The 18216-nt window shown below is 39.4% G+C and overlaps 2 protein-coding genes across 2 annotated transcripts; both read left to right on the forward strand.

The window, feature by feature from the left end:
* The first annotated feature begins 257 nt into the window (after positions 1 to 257).
* On the forward strand, positions 258 to 1211 carry LOC129076521 (olfactory receptor 56A4-like). Its single transcript, XM_054580679.1, has one exon. It carries the CDS (start codon positions 270 to 272, stop codon positions 1209 to 1211), a length of 942 nt encoding a protein of 313 aa, XP_054436654.1. The 5' UTR covers positions 258 to 269.
* Positions 1212 to 15989: 14778 nt separating this feature from the next.
* On the forward strand, positions 15990 to 17761 carry LOC129076522 (olfactory receptor 56A4-like). The gene is made up of 2 exons (XM_054580682.1): positions 15990 to 16238; positions 17075 to 17761. The coding sequence occupies exons 1-2, from the start codon at positions 15990 to 15992 to the stop codon at positions 17759 to 17761; spliced, it is 936 nt and encodes a 311-aa protein (XP_054436657.1).
* Positions 17762 to 18216: the final 455 nt, after the last annotated feature.

Consider the following 18216-nt stretch of genomic DNA (forward strand, 5'->3'; position numbering starts at 1 on the left):
AGTTAAGAAACTATTAAAAGTGAAAGTGGGAATTATACCAGGTATATAAGAAATGTAGTCATCCTATCATTTTACTTGTAGGACTTTTTACAGAATGGATTGGTTTATATTTACCAAGGACTTAGATAGTACTAGACACTTATGATTATCTTTCAATGGTTCTTTGGAAAATGAGTTACTTCTCCATGAATATTTATTATGTCTGAATGTATTCATTTTTCCTACCTTTCAAGTTTTCTGAACTGTCAGTTGTGATCAGGAATCTTTACATGGCATCACTCAGCAACTGCTCCACTGCTCCAGTCTCTCAATTCTTCCTTATCTGCTTCCCTAACTACCAGAGCTGGCAGCACTGGCTGTCCCTGCCCCTCAGCCTCCTCTTCCTTCTGGCCATGGGGGCCAACGCCACCCTCCTGATCACCATCTGGCTGGAGGCATCTCTGCACGAGCCCATGTACTACCTGCTTAGCCTCCTCTCCCTGCTGGACATTGTGCTCTGCCTCACTGTCATCCCCAAGGTCCTGGCCATCTTCTGGTTTGATCTCAGGTCCATCAGCTTCTCTGCTTGCTTCCTCCAGATGTTCATCATGAACAGTTTTTTAACCATGGAGTCTTGCACATTCATGGTCATGGCCTATGACCGCTATGTGGCCATCTGCCACCCACTACGATACCCATCCATCATCACTGATCAATTTGTGGCTCAGGCTGCCATATTTGTTGTGGCCCGGAATAGCATTCTTACTATGCCTATCCCCATACTTTCTTCCCGACTCAAATACTGTGGAGAGAACATGATCAAGAACTGTATCTGCACTAACCTGTCTGTGTCCAAACTCTCCTGTGATGACATCACCTTCAACCGGCTCTACCAGTTTGTGACAGGCTGGACCCTGCTGGGCTCTGACCTCATCCTTATTATTCTCTCCTACTCCTTCATCCTGAAAGCTGTGCTAAGGATCAAGGCAGAGGGAGCTGCCTCCAAGGCCCTGAGCACATGTGGTTCCCACTTCATCCTCATCCTCTTCTTCAGCACAGTCCTGCTGGTTCTGGTCATCACTAACCTGGCCAGGAAGAGAATCCCCCCAGATGTCCCCATCCTGCTCAACATCCTGCACCACCTGATCCCCCCAGCTCTGAACCCCATTGTTTATGGTGTAAGAACCAAGGAGATCAAGCAGGGAATTCAGAAATTGCTGAGGAGGCTGTAAGAACTAAAAGAAGTGATATTTGACCTTGGGAACAGAATCTGATAATGGGGAAAAATTTTCATGTGGCATAGAAAATTTAAATAGTTACTGAAGAAATAAGTATTGATTTTTCTTTCCCCAATGCTTCCATTGATTATAGGGATATCCATATTTTGGCTCATGTTTTCTATTGCATTGCCTTTTTTGCATTCTAGAGATACCTGGAAGGTTATCCTGGCCTCATCTCTGTGAAAGGGACTTGTCAAGCCATTAACAAAGGAGCTCAATTAGAGTGCTTTTACCTATAAGTGGAACCTAATTAACAAAAAAACAAGCAAGCAAACTATAACCAGAGACATTGAAATAAAGAACAAACTGACAGTAACCAGAGAATGGGGGAGGGGATAACAAGGAAACAAAGGGGAAGAGTCATCAAGGAACTGTATAAAGGACACATGGACAAAGCCAAAAGGGGGTAGGATCGAGGGTGGGAGGTAGGGATGGGGAGGGCAGGGAAGGGGTAGTGGTTGGGCAAAAATGGAAAAAAAATTGTACTTGAACAACAATAAAAAAATTAAAAAGAAAAAAGAAAAGAGCTAGGTTTGGGGGTCAAAAAAGTACTATTGTTTTTAAAATAAGGAATAAGTGGTAGTCTAATTACTTCTAATCCCTCTCAATTTACTCAATTAATATGTAGATATGTATTAGATCTCTTGTTTCCACTTGAGATATGACCTAAATATCAAATTGGTTTTGTGCCATAAATGGGTCTCTTAATGGACATATAGAAAGTTGGCTCCAGGACTTGGATTCTTATAGCTAAGTGAATGTCATATGCCATCCATAACCTCTAGCTCTGCCAGATCCTGTAAATACACTTATCCCATGATACTTCTCTGTAATATAAATTTCATGTAGCTCTTTTCTTTTTTTAAAAAAATGATTTTAAATAAATTTTAAGATGACCCAATTGTGAATGTGCTTTTTTGTCATTGACTCTATTACAGGTGTCCACATTTCCCTGACACTTTTCCCACCTCCACCCAGCCCCTACCTTCTCTTCCCTCTGGTCATGATCACATTGTTGTCTGTGTCTATGAGTTATGTATATATGTTTTTTGGCTAATCCCTTTACCTTCTATACAGTCCTCCTCTCTCATCTCCTCTCTGACAGCTGTCTGTTCCATGTCTCTGTTTCTATTTTGTTTGTCAGTTTATTTTGTTCATTAGATGCCATATATGAGATCATATAATATTTGTCTTTCTCTAACAGGATTATTTCCCTTAGCATAATAATATCCAGGTCCATCCGTGCTGTCACAAAAGGTAAGATTTCCTTCTTTTTTATGGTTGTGTGGCATTCCATTGTGTAAATATATCACATTTTTTAAATCCATTCATCTACTGATGGGCACTTGAGCTGCTTCCAGACCTTGGCTATTATAAATAATTCTGCTATGAATGTAGGGGTGCATATATTATTTTGAATTGGTGTTTTAGGATTCTTAAGATATATTCCTGTAATTAGGATCACTGGGTGTGCTTTAACTAAGAATTTTCTTTTCTGATGTTCTTTACCAACTTCTGACTTCATATTATCTTACCTGAATTTTCCATCATATTTCAGAGATGATCTGCACCCACTCTCTCCTGTTTATCTTAGATATACTTAAATTTACTTTTTTTTACCTATTTTCATTCCTGTTGCATCAATTCTTATATCCCATTCTGGTGCCAGCACAGTTTCCTATGGCTCCAGGCCTTTGGATTAGTGAATTATCTGAACAAGGGTAAGCCCATTCTCTTTGCAGTTCCCATCCTGATCATCCCCTGAAAATAGTGGAGACTCAGATCTTGACCAGTTTTTCCTGAGATTAATTTTCATTGGTAACTAGGCCCTTTTTTGCATACTGAAAGCTTCATATATAAGAGCTATTTGAGAATACTTTTTAATAAAGCTGATTTATGATGAAGCTAGCCATTCCAGGGGATTTATAAAATAACATCTTTTTTATGACATTGCCTTTCAGCAAAGTAATAGCTTTGTTCTACTCTTTCTTCTCAGTTTTACAAATCTGAATTAAACACTATTCTATTTACCTATTATTCCTGTTTCTCCTAGCTCATTATTTTCAGATTATGTCCTCCAATATTTTGTCTTAAATTCTTTGCTCAAGCATCACCTTTCATTTAAAAAACCAACATCAGCAAGTTCATTTTACAAATTATGTTCATTCTACATACCTCAATTTAAACTGTACCTATTCCAAAATCCCTCCCTTTATTCATACCACTGAAATCAATCTATTTGGAGCTAGTGTATATCTCTTTCCAATACTAGATTATAAATTCCTCTGAGTCTCCTGAGGAATTTCATTCATCTTTTTAATTTTACATACTTTAGAGGTGCAAATACATTTCTTTATATATAATAGTTTTTCTTTAATAAATAATTCATACATGTACAACTTGTTTTATATTTCTCCTGAAAACTTCTTAGGGAAAGGATCAAGTTGTTAATATAATGTATTTTCCAAAGCACCTTTAAAAAAGTCTTGTACAAGTCATAGTTCAGTGTGATTTTGTATACCACAAAATCTAAGACTGCTTATCTTGAAATGAGATAACAATGACTTATTGAAATCCTAGGTATACTAACTGATTAGTCAACAGTTAGATATATAACTTCAACAGTTAGATATATAACTGTTGACTAATCAATCTGAGTTCTTTTCTCATTAAAGAAGGGTGATAATTGCCCTCTTATTATGGGCTACCTAATTTATGAAAAGTTTTTCAACCAAAGCTTAAAACATGCAAATAACTTGTACAGGGAAATTAATTTAATTATTTTCCTATGCACACTGCATTCTCTAATGTCTTCAGAAGATGTTCTTCTTTATTTTATACACCATGCACTTCAGAGATGCCTTGCCCTGTGTGTCATTCTCAGTTCCCAGTGCAATTTCTTGGTTATTGTGCATCATTCACTTATAAAATCCTGTTTTTTTTATTATTATTATGACCACATACATTATTCATTGATCAAATGACTGATTTCCTTGAAAACGTAATTCTTCTCTAAAGATTTATATGAAACCCTGTCCTTACTAATTTTCATTGTAGCCTAAATTCTATAGCATGTTGAAGTTTTGCTTTGAGTTACACAATGATACCTATATGCATTTTTTTAATTAATTTATTTATTTCTTCAAATACATTTGTCTCTGCCTACCCCACACCACTTTCCCTTGCCCACTCCCTCCCTCCCTCTCTCCCTCAACTCTTCCCCTTTGGTTTTGTCCATGAGTCCTTGGTATATGTTCTTTGACTTTCTTCTTCCCTTCCTATTCCCCTGGCCCCCCACTCCTTCCTTCTTGTCTCTGTTGGTTTCTATTCCTTTCAGTGTTGCTGATCTTATTTCCTTGCATCTTTGTATTGTTGGGTAGGCTCTGCTTATAGGTGAGATCATATGGTGTTTGTCTTTCTCCCCCTGGCTTATTTCACTTAGCATAATGCTCTTGAGTTCCATCCATGCTGTTGCCAAGTTTAGTAGTTCTTTTTTTCTTTCTGCTGCGTAGTATTCCATTGAGTAAATGTACCATCATTTTTTGATCCAGTCATCTACTGATGGGCACTTAGGTTGCTCCCAACACTTGGCTATTGTAAATTGTGCTGCTATGAACATTGGGGTGCATAGGTTCTTTGGAATTGGCATTTTGGGAGTCTTAGGGTATAGTCCCAGCAGGGGAATCACTGGATCAAAAGGCAGTTCCATTTTCAGCTTTTTGAGGAAATTCCACACTGCTTTCCACCAGTCTGCATTCCCACCAACAGTGTACTAGTGCTCCCTTTTCTCCACAGCCTCGCCAGCACCTGTTGTTTGTGGATCTGTTTATGATGGCCATTCTGACCGGTGTGAGGTGGTACCTCACGGTGGTTTTGATCTGCACTTCTCTGATGGCTAGTGATGTTGAGATCCTTTCAAATGTCTCTGGGCCCTCTATATCTCTTCCTTGGAAAAGCATCTGCCCAGGTCCTTTGCCCATTTTTGGATTAGATCGTTTGTCTTCTTTGAGTAGAGTCGAGCGAGTTCTTTATATATCTTGGAGATCAAACCTCTATCTGATGTATCATTAGCAAATATATTTTCCCATAGAGTTAGCTCCCTCTTCATTTTGCTGGTGTTTTCTTTAGCCTTGCAGAAGCTTCTTATTTTGCTGAGGTCCCACTTGTTTATTCTTTCCTTTGTGTCCCTTACTTTAGGAGGCATATCAGTGAAAAAATTACTGCATCGGATATCTGTGAGTTTCCTGCCAATGTTCTCCTCTAGGACTTTTATAGTGTTGCGACTTATATTTAACTTTTTTATCCATCTTGAGTTTATTTTTGTGTATGGTGTCCGCTGATGATCCAATTTCAATTTTTTGGCAAGTAGCCGTCCTGCTCTCTCAACACCATTTGTTGAAGAGGCTATTATTACTCCATTTTATGCTTCTGCCCCTTTTGTCAAATATTAGATGCCCATAGAGACCTGGGCTTATTTCTGGGCTTTCTATTCTGTTCCACTGGTCTATGGGTCTGTTCTTGTGCCAGTACCAGATTGTTTTGAGTATAGTGCCTTTGTAGTATCGTTTGAGGTCCGGTATTGTGATCCCTCCTACTTTGTTTTTCTTTCTGAAAATTGCTGCAGCTATTCAGGGTCGCTTATGGTTCCATACAAATTTTTGAAATGTCTGTTCTATTTCTGTGAAATATGTCATCGGAATCTTAATAAGGATTGCATTGAATCTATAAATTGCTTTGGGTAGTATGGACATTTTGATGATATTAATTCTTTCAATCCATGAGCATGGTATATGATTCCATTTATTTGTGTCTTCCTTGATATCTTTCTTCAATGTTGTAGAGTTTTCTGTGTACAGGTCTTTTACCTCTTTGGTTAAATTTATTCCTAGGTACTTTATTTTTCCTGTTGTTATAGCAAATGGTATTATTTTTTCTGTTTTCTTCTTCTTCTTCTATTTCATTGCTGGTATACAAAAATACCTTTGATTTCTGAATATTGACTTTGTATTCTGCTGTTTTGCCACATTCACTTATTAGGTTGAGGAGTTCTTTAGTGGAGTCTACAGGGTTTTCTATGTACACTGTCATGTCATCTGCAAACAATGATAGCTTTACTTCCTCCTTTCCTATTTGGATGCCTTTTATTTCTTTTTCTTGCCTGACCGCTGTGGCTAGGACTTCCAATATGATGTTGAAAAGAAGAGGTGAAAGCGGACATCCTTGTCGTGTTCCCGATCTTAGTGGGAAAGCTTTTAGTTTTTGCCCATTGAGTATGGTGTTGGCTGTAGGTTTTTCATATATGGTCTTTATTACATTGAGGAATGCCCCATTTATTCCCATTTGGCTGAGTGTTTTGATCATAAATAGGTGCTGTACCTTATCGAATGCTTTTTCTGTATCTATCATGTGGTTTTTGTCCTTTTTTTATTTATGTGATGTATTACATTTATTGACTTGCTTATATTGAACCATCCCTGCATCTCTGGGATGGATCCCACTTGATCATGGTGGATAATCATTTTAATGTATTGCTGGATGCGGTTTGCCAATATTTTGTTGAGGATTTTAACATCTATGTTCATCAGCGAAATTGGCCTGTAGTTTCCTTTCTTGGAGGGTCTTTATCTGGTTTTAGGATTAGGGTGAAGCTTGACTCATAAAAAGAGTCTGGGAGACTTCCCTCCTCTTGGATTTTTTGGAATAGTCTGAGAAGGACAGGGGTTAGTTCTTCCTTAAATGTTTTGTAAAATTCTCCTGTGAAACCAACCGGCCCTGGGCTTTTGTGTGCTGGGAGTTTCGTGATTACTGCTTCAATTTCCCCAGCTGTTATCGGTCTGTTCAAGCTTTCTGTTTCTTCCTCCTTCGGTGTTGGAAGATTATACTTTTCTAAAAATTTGTCCATTTCATCAAGGTTTTCAAATTTCTTGGCATATAATTGTTCATAGTAGTTTCTGACAATCCTTTGTATTTCTGTGGTATCAGTTGTTATTTCTCCTCTTTCGTTTCTGATATTATTAATTTGGGTCCTCTCCCTTTTTCCTGGATGAGTCTGCTTAGAGGCTTGTCAATTTTATTTATCTTTTCAAGAACCAGCTTCTGGATTGGCTGATCCTTTGAATTGTTCTTTTCATCTCTATGTCATTCAGTTCTGCTCTCATCTTGACTATTTCCTTCCTTCTACTTGCTCTGGGATTTATTTGTTGTTGTTTCTCCAGTTCTTGAAGTTGTAGTGTTAGGCCTTTTATTTGAAATGTTTCTATCTTTTTTAGGTAAGCCTGTATTGCTATGAACTTCCCTCTCAGGACCGCCTTTGCTGTGTCCCATAGGTTTTGGACTGTTGTCTGATCATTTTCATTTGTTTCCAGAAATTTTTTGATTTCTCCTCTTATCTCATTATTGACCCATTCATTATTTGATAGTCTTGTTCAGTCTCCATGAGTTTGCAAGTTTTTGAAGTTTCTCTTTGAGGTTGGTTTCCAGCTTCAAGCCCTTCTGGTCCGAGAAAAATCTTGGTATTATTTCAATTTTCCTGAATTTGCTGAGGTTTGCTTTGTGTCCTATCATGTGGTCTATCTTTGAAAAACTGCCATGAGCATTTGAAAAGAATGTGCATTTTTCTTCTTTGGGATGTAAGGTTCTATATATGTCAGTTAAGTCTATTTGATTCAGTGTGTCATTCAGTTGCACAATTATCTTTATTAATGTTTTGTTTGTAAGATCTGTCTATTTTTGACAGTGAGGTGTTGAAATCCCCTACTATCAGTGTGTTGCTGTCTATATCTTTTTTGAAGTTGTCCAACAATTTCCTTATATAGTTGGGGGCTTCTATATTGGGAGCATATAAGTTTACAATGTTGATGTCTTCTTGATAGATTCTTCCTTTAAGTATTATAAAGTGCCCCTCTGGGTCTCTTTTTATGGCCTTTGTTTTGAAATCTACTTTGTCTGATACAAGTATGGCAACCCCGGCCTTTTTCTCTTGTCCAGTTGCTTGGAATATTTTTTTCCATCCCTTTACTTTCAATCTGTGTAGGTCTTTTGCTCTGAGGTGGATCTCTTGTAGGCAGCATATGTGTGGGTCATGTTTTCTTATCCATTCAACTATCTTGTGTCTTTTGATTGGGGCATTTAGTCCATTTACATTGAGAGTTATTACCGATAGAAACTTATTCATTTTTTCTCTTTGTACCTGTGTTTTTCTCTCTCTCACTCTTTTCCTTCATCTTCTTAAACCAGTCCCTTGAGCATATCTTGGAGTGCTGGTTTGGTAGAGATATATTCTTTTAGCCTTCTTTTGTCTGGGAAACTCCTAATTTCCCCTTCTATTTTAATTGAGAATCTTGCTGGGTAGAGCAGCCTTGGTTGTAGGCCCTTGCTTTTCATGACTTGGAATATTTGTTGCCATTCCCTTCTGGCTTGTAGCGTTACTGTTGAGAAGTCAGCTCCTAGCCGTATCGGGGCCTCCTTGTATGTACTTTCTCCTTCTCCCTTGCTGCCTTGAGGATTCTCTCTTTTTCTTTGACATTTGCCATTTTAATGATGATGTGTCTTGGAGCGAACCTTCTTGAGTCCCTCTTGAGTGGGGCCCTCTGTGCCTCCTGGATCCATGAGACCCTTTCTCTCCTCAAATTAGGGAAATTTTCATCATTACTTTTTCGAGGAGGTTCTCTATCCCTTGCTTCTTTTCCTCTCCTTCTGGTATCCCTATTATACGGATATTATTGCGTTTCAGGTTGTCCTGCATTTCCCTAAATGCCTCTTCATTCTTTTTGAGTCTTTTTTCCATTTCTTTTTCTTTCTGGGACCTTTTTTCTACCTTATCCTCCATCTCACTGATTTGATCCTCGGTTTCATCCAGCCTGCTTTTGATTCCTTCTACTGTGTTCTTCAATTCAGAAATGGTATTCTTCATATCCTCTTGGTTCTTCTTGATAGTTTCTATGTCCTTTTTGAGGTTGATATAGTTTGTTGTAAGATCCTGATAGTTTCTCTGCAGTTTCTCATAGTTATCTTTGAGCTGGCTGAGCTCATTGAGCTTCCTTAGAACCACTGTTTTGAATTCAGTATCTGATAGTTCCCTTGCCTCTATTTCATTTAGCTCTCTCTGTGGGAAGTCCCCTTTTCCACTTACTTGGGGGGACTTCTTTTTCTTCCCATTTTTGTGAGAGTCTGTTAAGTAATTTATTTATTTAATTATTTATTTATTTTTGCTTCTGTTTCCATTGGGCCATCTTGATTTCCTGACTTTGTGGATTAAACTTCTATGGTAGTAGGAGTGTCTTTTTATTTATTTATTTATTTATTTATTTATTTATTTATTTATCCTTTACTTTTCTTTCTGGGCCTGCCTCTGATGATGTCAGTTGTTGACCCTATATGTCCTTGGGTCGTTTGTTTGAGCCTTCCAGGAGTCTACTGTCTGTGTCTGACTCCTGCTTTGGGCAGCTGTGTGACCCCGTTAGCCCGGGATCTGCTATTTTTGTGGATCGCTCTGCACTCTCCTGCTGGCTCCTTGAGCACGCTCCCCAGCCACGCTGGATCTCCACTAGTCTGGGCTCGCACGTGCTTGCCCCAGCCCAGGGGGCTTCTTTGCAACCTTGCGTACTCTTCTGGCCCCCCAGGCTGGCGGGCACCCTGGCACTGGTCTGTTAGGGTTTTCTATTGTGTGCTTTCCCCCGTTTTGGCTCTTTGGATGCATTGCTTGCCCTCGCCAAATGGAGACTACGGAAATTGGAGGAAGTCAGCTCCAGGACTCTCTGGGTAATGCTGTCTCCAGTCTCTCCTCCAGGGACTCTGGGCAGCTCTATGACCCCCTCTGCCTCGGATCCACTATTTCTTTGGCCTGCTCTGCACTCACAGCCTGTGCAGGTCGATTTACACCTGCCCTTGCCAATCTGTGCACTCCCTCACAGGCCCCTTTTGTGCCAAGCTATGGGAGGCCTTGCCAGCCCGTGCAAGCCCTCAACAGCCCTCGCGGGTCCACACACACTCGTCAGCACTCACCAGCCACGCACGTATGCACTGGGTTGTTTTGTGCTCTCTATTGTGTGCTTTTCGGCTTTTGGCTCTTTGGGGGTGTGTCCTTTTCCCGCACAATGGAGACTAGGGAAAGGAGGAGTGGGGACTCCCCGGTTCCTCCTCCCATTCTTTCCCCAATGCCTCCATTTCCAGTCTCTCCTCAGGGGTCTCTGGGCAGTTCTGTGACCCCTTCGGCCAAGGATCCACCACCTGTGCAGATGGCGTTGCAATCGCAGGCAGTCTGGTTTGTGAGGACCCCGCTTCTCCCTCTTTGGGGGCACACTTTGCCCACCCAGAATGGAGACTACAGAATGGGCAGGGAGTCGGAACTCCCCGGTTCCTCCTCCCGTTCTTTCCCCAATGCCTCCATCTCCAGTCTTTCCTCAGGGATCTCCCAGCCAGCCTGCACTCAGCCCCCCCCCCCTCCCCGGCTCACATGCACAAGCTGTGTGCAGAGTGCACAAAGCGCAGGTTAATTGATTCCCTTATGCCCGGGCGAGATGGTAGCTGCAGAGCGGGAGGTGCGTTATCACCGGGGCTCCACCGGCCACCTTGTCAGTTCTCTTCACAAAGTTTTCCTCACCAGTCTTTTCCCAGGCACCAGCCCACCCTGCTGCCACCTCTACCCAGAGATCAAGGAGGGTGGCTGCCACTGCAATTTTTACGTTGGCCCTTTAAATGTCTTTGCATCCCCAGCCACCTGTCTCTGTCAAGAGAGTGCCCCTAAGCTTTTCGGGGTTGCATTTTGTCTGTATTTTCTTGGTTTTAACTGCTGTAGTTTAGAGGTCCCTGTTTATGATTCAGACCCAATTCTTCTTGGAGGGAGCTAACTGGCCGTTTCAATGTCCCTCTGGTGCTAGTGCCCATGGTCACCCATCCCACCCTCTCGAGCCTCCACTGCACTTCTCCCCCATTGGGATGTGTGAGAGTTGAATCCACTGTCTGTCCAGGGCTCCAAGGCTCCTCTCCCACTATAGTTCCATTGTTTTCCAGGTGATTACTCCACTATTTGGTTGCAATTCCAGTTTGGTCTTGGGAGGAGGAGGTCAGCGTGACTCCCATTCACTCCTCTGCCATCTTTCCCCCCAAAATCCTTTTCTTATTTGAAGTTCACAGTATTATGCTGTGGTACCTCCAGTTGTTCTAAGTCATCTATTAAAATCTTAGTCCTTCTGCCTCATTTCAGATATTGATAGTTGGCTAACAGACTAGTTGAAATGGATTCAGACTAAAAGCACTATCTTCACAGTGAAAGATTGTAGATGTCTATGAACAGAGAACAGAAAAAAATAGGATGTCAAGTCAGCCAGTGAAGGACACATGCACATATATTTACTACACTTATCTCTAAAATTTGTCATGCTACTACTGTATTTATATATTTTTTTAATTAGAACCACTCAATTCTGTGCAATTTACTTCTTGAAGCACATGAAAATACTTGGTGGATTGTCCACATTGGCCACCACTTTTATTATTTGGGAGTTCCTAGAATTCCATATCAATAGGGATTTTGAGTCCTCAAATATTTTGTCCTCTTGGAATTCCCACTAAAGAATATTGGGTAAATTAACATCCAAGGTTTGTTTAAATTCCACCAATGACAAAGAAGTACCTTCTAGTACCTGGGAGAGAAAACCTCTGCTTCTTTTTGGGATTTTTAAAAAGTTTATCTCACTTATCTGCAGTTTTGTCCTAGGGTTTATGTGGAAGCACTTTCTGGTGAATTAAAATTCCAGTATTAGCTTTAATAATTTTAACCATGTTTCATTTAAGGGCATGCAGATGTAATAGCCCTCAAGTTTTTATGCTCACGTCATCATTATGAAATGTCTCTCTTTATCTTGAGGCATGCTTCATGCCTTCATGTTCACATTAATCAGATTAGAGTAGTTACCTGATATTTCCCTGGCTAGTATTTCCATCATATATTTTTTTCCTATTCTTTTATTTTCAACCATTCTGGGTGTTTATATTTAAAGCGTATCTTTTGGAAGCAACATGGATATATCCATTCTGATAGTCTTTGTCTCTTACTTGGAACACTTGGCCTATTTACATAACACAACTACTGATTGCTTTGCAGATACCATGTTATTATTTGTATTTTTATAAGATTTTATTTATTTATTTCTGCAGAGAGGGAAAAGGAGGGAGAAAAAGAGAGAGAGAAACAGCAATGTGTGGTTGCATCTCACATGCCCCAACTGGAGACCTGGCCCACAACACAGGCAATGTGCCCTGACCGAGAACTGAACTGGCAACCCTTTGGATCTCAGGCTGGTTCTCAATCCACTGAGCCACACCAGTCAGGGAACATTATTTGTATTTTTACATTCCCTTTCCCTAATTTCTTGTCTTGTTTTTAATAAATCTAATTTTTATACAAACTCTTCTTACTATTATTTTGATGATAACCGTAGAATTAAAATTTGTAACCTTGACTTACTACAGTCTAATTAAATGTATGCACTTTAAAAACTGTTTGTAATTGTTTTCTTATAGATCCAATAAAGTTTTTCTTAGTATAATAAATCATTTGCTAAACCTTAACCGTTTGCACAAATCAGTTTAATAAATAATTCTGTAACAAAGCAAATTTTACTGATTAAAACTACTAAAAACAAACTATTAAAACATAAAATAGATTTATTTTTAATAAGCAGATTGTTCAAAATAGTTTATTTTTTAAGAAATTTGGTATCATAAAATGGATTATTTCTTTTACTAAAAATTTTATTGGGGTAACATTGGTTAATCACATTATATAAATTTCAGGTATATGGCTCTGTAATATGACATCTGTATACTCTATTGTGTGGTCACCACAGAAAGTCCTCTCTCCTTCTGTCACCTTCTATTTGACCCACTTTAAATATATGCACTTTAAATTACTGTTCAGGATTCTATATAATAATTTCCCTTAAGCCACATATTCTCCCTGTGTGCATATATTTCTAAAACTTAAAAATTAATAATAAATCATTATAAAGTACTGATTTTAAAAACAATTTTCCTGGAATGCAGCTAATATGTAAGTTGAAGTCATGCCATAAGTCTAATGATATTTGTCTTCTTAAAGGATCACTTAGGTACATCTTCCAAGTCCCTGGGTGATATTTATTTTTATTACAAATAATACATCTCTGCATAATTCCCAAATATGTGAAAAGAAATATCTCTCTTTCATGCCACCTCAGTTTAAATGCAGAAATCTCTCTTTTTACTTTGGAAATGTGTATGTACCTACAGGGAGGCCAGAGCTCATGGGAGCAGGATTCCCAAACCAGTTCATGTTTTCAGCCACAAGAGAGTGGCTTTTATAGATAGAACATCTTCGTAATGTCATCCAGGGGCTAAAAACCACAAATACAAGAGAAGGCCCGTGAGAAATTAAGGAGTCACACTTTGCCTGAAAGCAGCTGAATGATCAAACTGTTGTTTGGAGTGGACTTTCTCTGTAAGTATTTTTCGGAATAGCACAGTGGAAAGCCAAGCCTAAGTAACACTTTAAGTTTGGTTCTTGACTTAATTCTTTGTTTCTTTTAGAGAAGGTTGTTGTACCCTCAGATGTGAGTTTGTGAAGACCCTGAAAATCACTGATGTTAAAAGAGCATAAGCCCATTAGAGGGTGCGTCAGCTGAGCTCAAGGTAGGTCAGCTCAAGTCTGTCTGGCAGGAAGGTTGACCAGAGAATATTTCTATTTTGATCAATAAAATCTTATTGTAAGTGTCTGGATTTGTGCCAACTGTTACAAAAAGGAAAAAAATGAAAGAAACCTTGTCCTTGACCTTAATGAGCTTTGGTTCTCCTAGGGGAGGTTGCTAAGAACTGTGGATCCAGGCTGAGAGATAAAACCACAAAAAAGGAACGTACAGAATTCCCAGAGTCCATGTGAGGTAGATAACTTTCAAACTGAGACACCAGAGATTGGCTATTATTGTGCTTAAATAACCACAGACCATGGGAGAAGCAACAAAACTGATGTCTGAAACTGAACGGAAATGTGGCTAGGACTGGCTGCAATGTGACAACAGTCTTAATCCTAGAAAAGCAATATCATCATCACTAGGAATTTGTTAGGAAAGCAAATTATTGTGCTCCCCCCTGAGATGTACAAAACTGGCAACAGGGGGTTCTGTTCAGAAATTTTTGTTTCCACAAGAATTCTGGGTGATTTGATGCATATTCACATTGTAGAAGCACTAGTCTAAATGAAAGAAAATCCTGAAAAGATATAAAAACCTGATATATATTTGAGGAGAACAATAAAACAACTCTAAACCTTGACTGGTTCATATTTTTGTGTCTGCAGTGCCCCAGCAATATTCCCAAAACATCCATCTGTAAGAGATAGCCTCCCCCTGTTTCAGAAGACAGCACTGCAGAGCTGACAATTTCTTCATTAGTAAGATCCTGGATGGTTAACATACTCAAAGAGAACTGAAGGTCCTGTCTGTATAGCATAATATCCTGGGCCATGTTTAAGTATTCCTTCAGTTCTTCCCTTGCCTTAGAACCCTTACTTCCTGATTTTTCCTCCTTTTCCACAGACATGCAAAGTGGATTGTTTTTTTAAGCAGTTACTTACCAAATACATATACAAATGCAAATAAGATACTGCACAGGTGTTTTTTGGTATTTCTTGTTCTACCACAAGGTTACTTTTTTTCTCATCACTAAGTTGTTTTTTTATCTTATTCTTCTTTGTTCAGCTTTTTACTAAATATTGAGCAAGAAAGTTTTATAGTACAAGATATGAAGATGCTAATTAAATTAGCCAAGGACATCATGATACTTTCAACAATCTATAAGTCCATGTATTTGAACTATACTTACTGAGAACCTATTTTGTTACCAGGTGCACTGAGTTGTTCTCCATTGCTGGCAGACGGAGCACAGGATTTTTGGAAAACAATTAGGAAACACCAAAGAGTATAGGAAAATTTTTATTGCTTTGATAACAGCATGATCAGGATATTTAAGGATCATAGAGAAACCATGGAAAGCAGAGGTATCTAACTATGTATGTAAAAAGAGGAAGAATAAACAAACATTTGTAAGAAGTGTAACTTTCTGTACAGATAAACTGGGACAAGCAGAAGTTAGTAATTTGAAGACAAGAGAGTTGATTCTATAAGAAGGATATGACACATGCAAAAAACACAGTGAGGAGACCAACCAAAACATGCTCAATAGGTGACTAGATCTGTGTGTATGCAGTTGGAACATATTCATGTGAAGGGAGTTATTCTTTATTCATTAAGTTATGGATGCTTAGGAAATTGTTTAAACAAGGAGTGATGTGGCCCAATTTACATTTTTAGACAGATTTTATGCCAACAGAATTGTGGAGAAAATGTATAGCCTAGGTTGGAAGCAGATAGATTAGTTAACAGGTGTGTGTGTGTGTGTGTGTGTGTGTGTGTGTGTGTTAAATTTTATTTTAATTTATTTTTTCAAATACATTTGTCTCTGCCTACCCCCCACCACTTTCCCTTGCCCCCTCCCTTCTTCCCTCCCTCAGCTCTTCCCCTTTGGTTTTGTCCATGAGTCCTTGCTATATGTTCCTTGACTTTCCCCTTCCCTTCCTTTTCCCTGCCCCCCCTCCCTCCTTCCCTCTTGTCTCTGTTGAGAGGTTTTTAATGAAAGAGTCCATCCCTAAATTCATGTCTCTTTTCTTTCAGCGAGTTCCAGGCCCACCTTCCAGTTATGGTATTATCTCTTAACAGCACAGGGACCCAGGTGACTGAATTCCTAATAATCTGCTTTCCGGACATGCAGGACACACAGCACTGGCTTTCTATAGTCCTGGCTCCCCTCCTGGTTTTGGCCCTTGGAGCTAACTTTGTGTTATTGCTTGCCATATGGCAGGAGGCATCTCTACATAAGCCCATGTTCTACCTGCTTGCCATCCTCTCCTTGCTGGATGTCATCCTCTGCCTCACAGTCATCCCGAAGGTCAGTGTCTCCTTGACTTCTGAATTCACTCTCAGGCAACCAATCATCTTTCTCTAACCAGTACATTTTTTTCTGCTGTAAATTCTCCTTCCTCTGAAGGAAAATCCTCAGTGAGTAGCCTGCACCACCACATTAGGTCCATACTAACACATGTCCCCTCTGATTCTCACTATCCATGTTTTTTTTTTTTTTAGGTTTTTATTCTTTCCCAAATGACAGGCCTTCTCTCAATGTCTGAATCAGTGATATTACAATATTTGCCCTTCTTTTTACTTCTAGTGTGATTCTCTTTGACTATGAATGACCCTATCCTTATATCCAAGGCCTCTAGAATTTACTTTCTAAGATGTAACAGGATATATGCTTATGTCATATAGTTAGATAGGAAACACAATTGGATGTTTTTTATGAGTATAAAGAAGTTTGGGGTGTTTAAATATAAATATTAGATTACAGAGCTTAATGTCTTATGATACATTTTTTTATTTTTATTTATTTTTTATTACCATTTAGTCCCTTTATACCCCCCTCACCCCCAGGCAGATGTGTCAGCTGGAGTTTGGGTAAAAACTCTGGAGATTAAGAGAAGACAGGCTATACATAAACATTTTTAAACAATAAAAAAAATGTGCTCCATAGATGGAGAGGAAAGGATATAAGACTTTGGAGATTAAGATAAACAAAAAAGGTAACTGAAAACAGGATACTGTGTCAGCTGGGATTATAGGGCTATGGATTGAGGATATAGATGAGTAAAGCCATCTAAGGATTTTCCAGGGTTAGTTACCCTAGGGTGGAAATGGATGGACAGTTTTTGAGAATAATGATTCTGGCAGGTCCTGCTCATCTTTTGGTTCAACATGAAGTCCATCAGCTTTTCTGGCTGCTTCCTGCAGATGTTCATCATGAATACATTACTTCCTATGGAGTCCTCCACCTTTCTGGTCATGGCTTATGACCGTTATGTGGCCATCTGCCACCCGCTGCACTACCCATCTATCATCACTGAGCAGTTTGTCATTAATGCAGCCATTTTCATTGTCTTGCGAAATTTTCTGGCCACACTGCCCACACCAGTTCTGGCTGCCAGGCTCAACTACTGTGCCAGCAATGTGATAGAGAACTGTATATGTGCCAACATATCTGTGGCTAAGCTCTCCTGTGGGGATATTCACCTAAATAAGCTCTACCAGTTTGTGAGTGTTTGGTGCCTACTGGGTTCTGATCTGGTACTCATCTTGCTATCCTACTGCTTCATCCTGAGGGCTGTCATACATCTGCAGTCAGGAGGTGCAGCCACCAAGGCCTTGAGTACTTGTGGTTCCCATCTCATTCTTATACTATTCTTCTATACATTGCTGTTAGTCTTCATCTTCACCAACAAGGCAGGAAAGAAGGTGCCCTCAGAAGTGCCCATTCTTCTCAACGTCCTGCATCACCTTATCCCACCAGCCCTGAACCCCATTGTTTATGGAGTACGAACCCAGGAAATCAAGCAAGGAATTATCAAGTTACTCAAATAACACTACTGAGAGGAGTGAGTCAAAGATAAGGGATTATGGAAGTCTCTGCATATAGTTGTGATGGTTTTATCTGAATGCCACAAGAAATACAGTATGACATCCATGCTGTTACCCTCATCTTGAAATTAAACCTTCATCAACCCCCATCACAATATCGACTTTCATTTCCTCAATGCAATATTCTTCAACGATATAAAAGAAGGAAATCTTGCCATTTACAACAACATTGAAGGAACTTGCAGGTGTTTTGTTAAGGAAAATAAGTCAATGTGTTCTGTTTGTATATGTTTTTTGGCCAGGTAGAGGTGGGAAAAAGGGAATGGGAAATGAAGACAGAAAGAAACTTTGCCTGGGACGATGGGCATGCAATGCAGTGTGCAGGTGATGTTTATTGAGTTACACACTTGAAACCTGTATAGTTTTGTTAACCAATTTTACTCTAATAAATTCAGTTA

Source organism: Pteronotus mesoamericanus, unplaced genomic scaffold, assembly GCF_021234165.1.
Source record: "Pteronotus mesoamericanus isolate MK-2021 breed Mesoamerican mustached bat unplaced genomic scaffold, CSHL_Meso_final contig_591, whole genome shotgun sequence".
Taxonomy (NCBI): Eukaryota; Metazoa; Chordata; class Mammalia; order Chiroptera; family Mormoopidae; genus Pteronotus; species Pteronotus mesoamericanus.

Coding starts and splice junctions, on each gene's coding strand:
- LOC129076521 (XM_054580679.1), top strand. CDS start 270: ATGGCATCACTCAGCAACTGCTCCACTGCTCCAGTCTCTCAATTCTTC.
- LOC129076522 (XM_054580682.1), top strand. CDS start 15,990: ATGGTATTATCTCTTAACAGCACAGGGACCCAGGTGACTGAATTCCTA. Junction 16,239..17,074: donor GCCTCACAGTCATCCCGAAG/GTCAGTGTCTCC, acceptor TGATTCTGGCAG/GTCCTGCTCATCTTTTGGTT.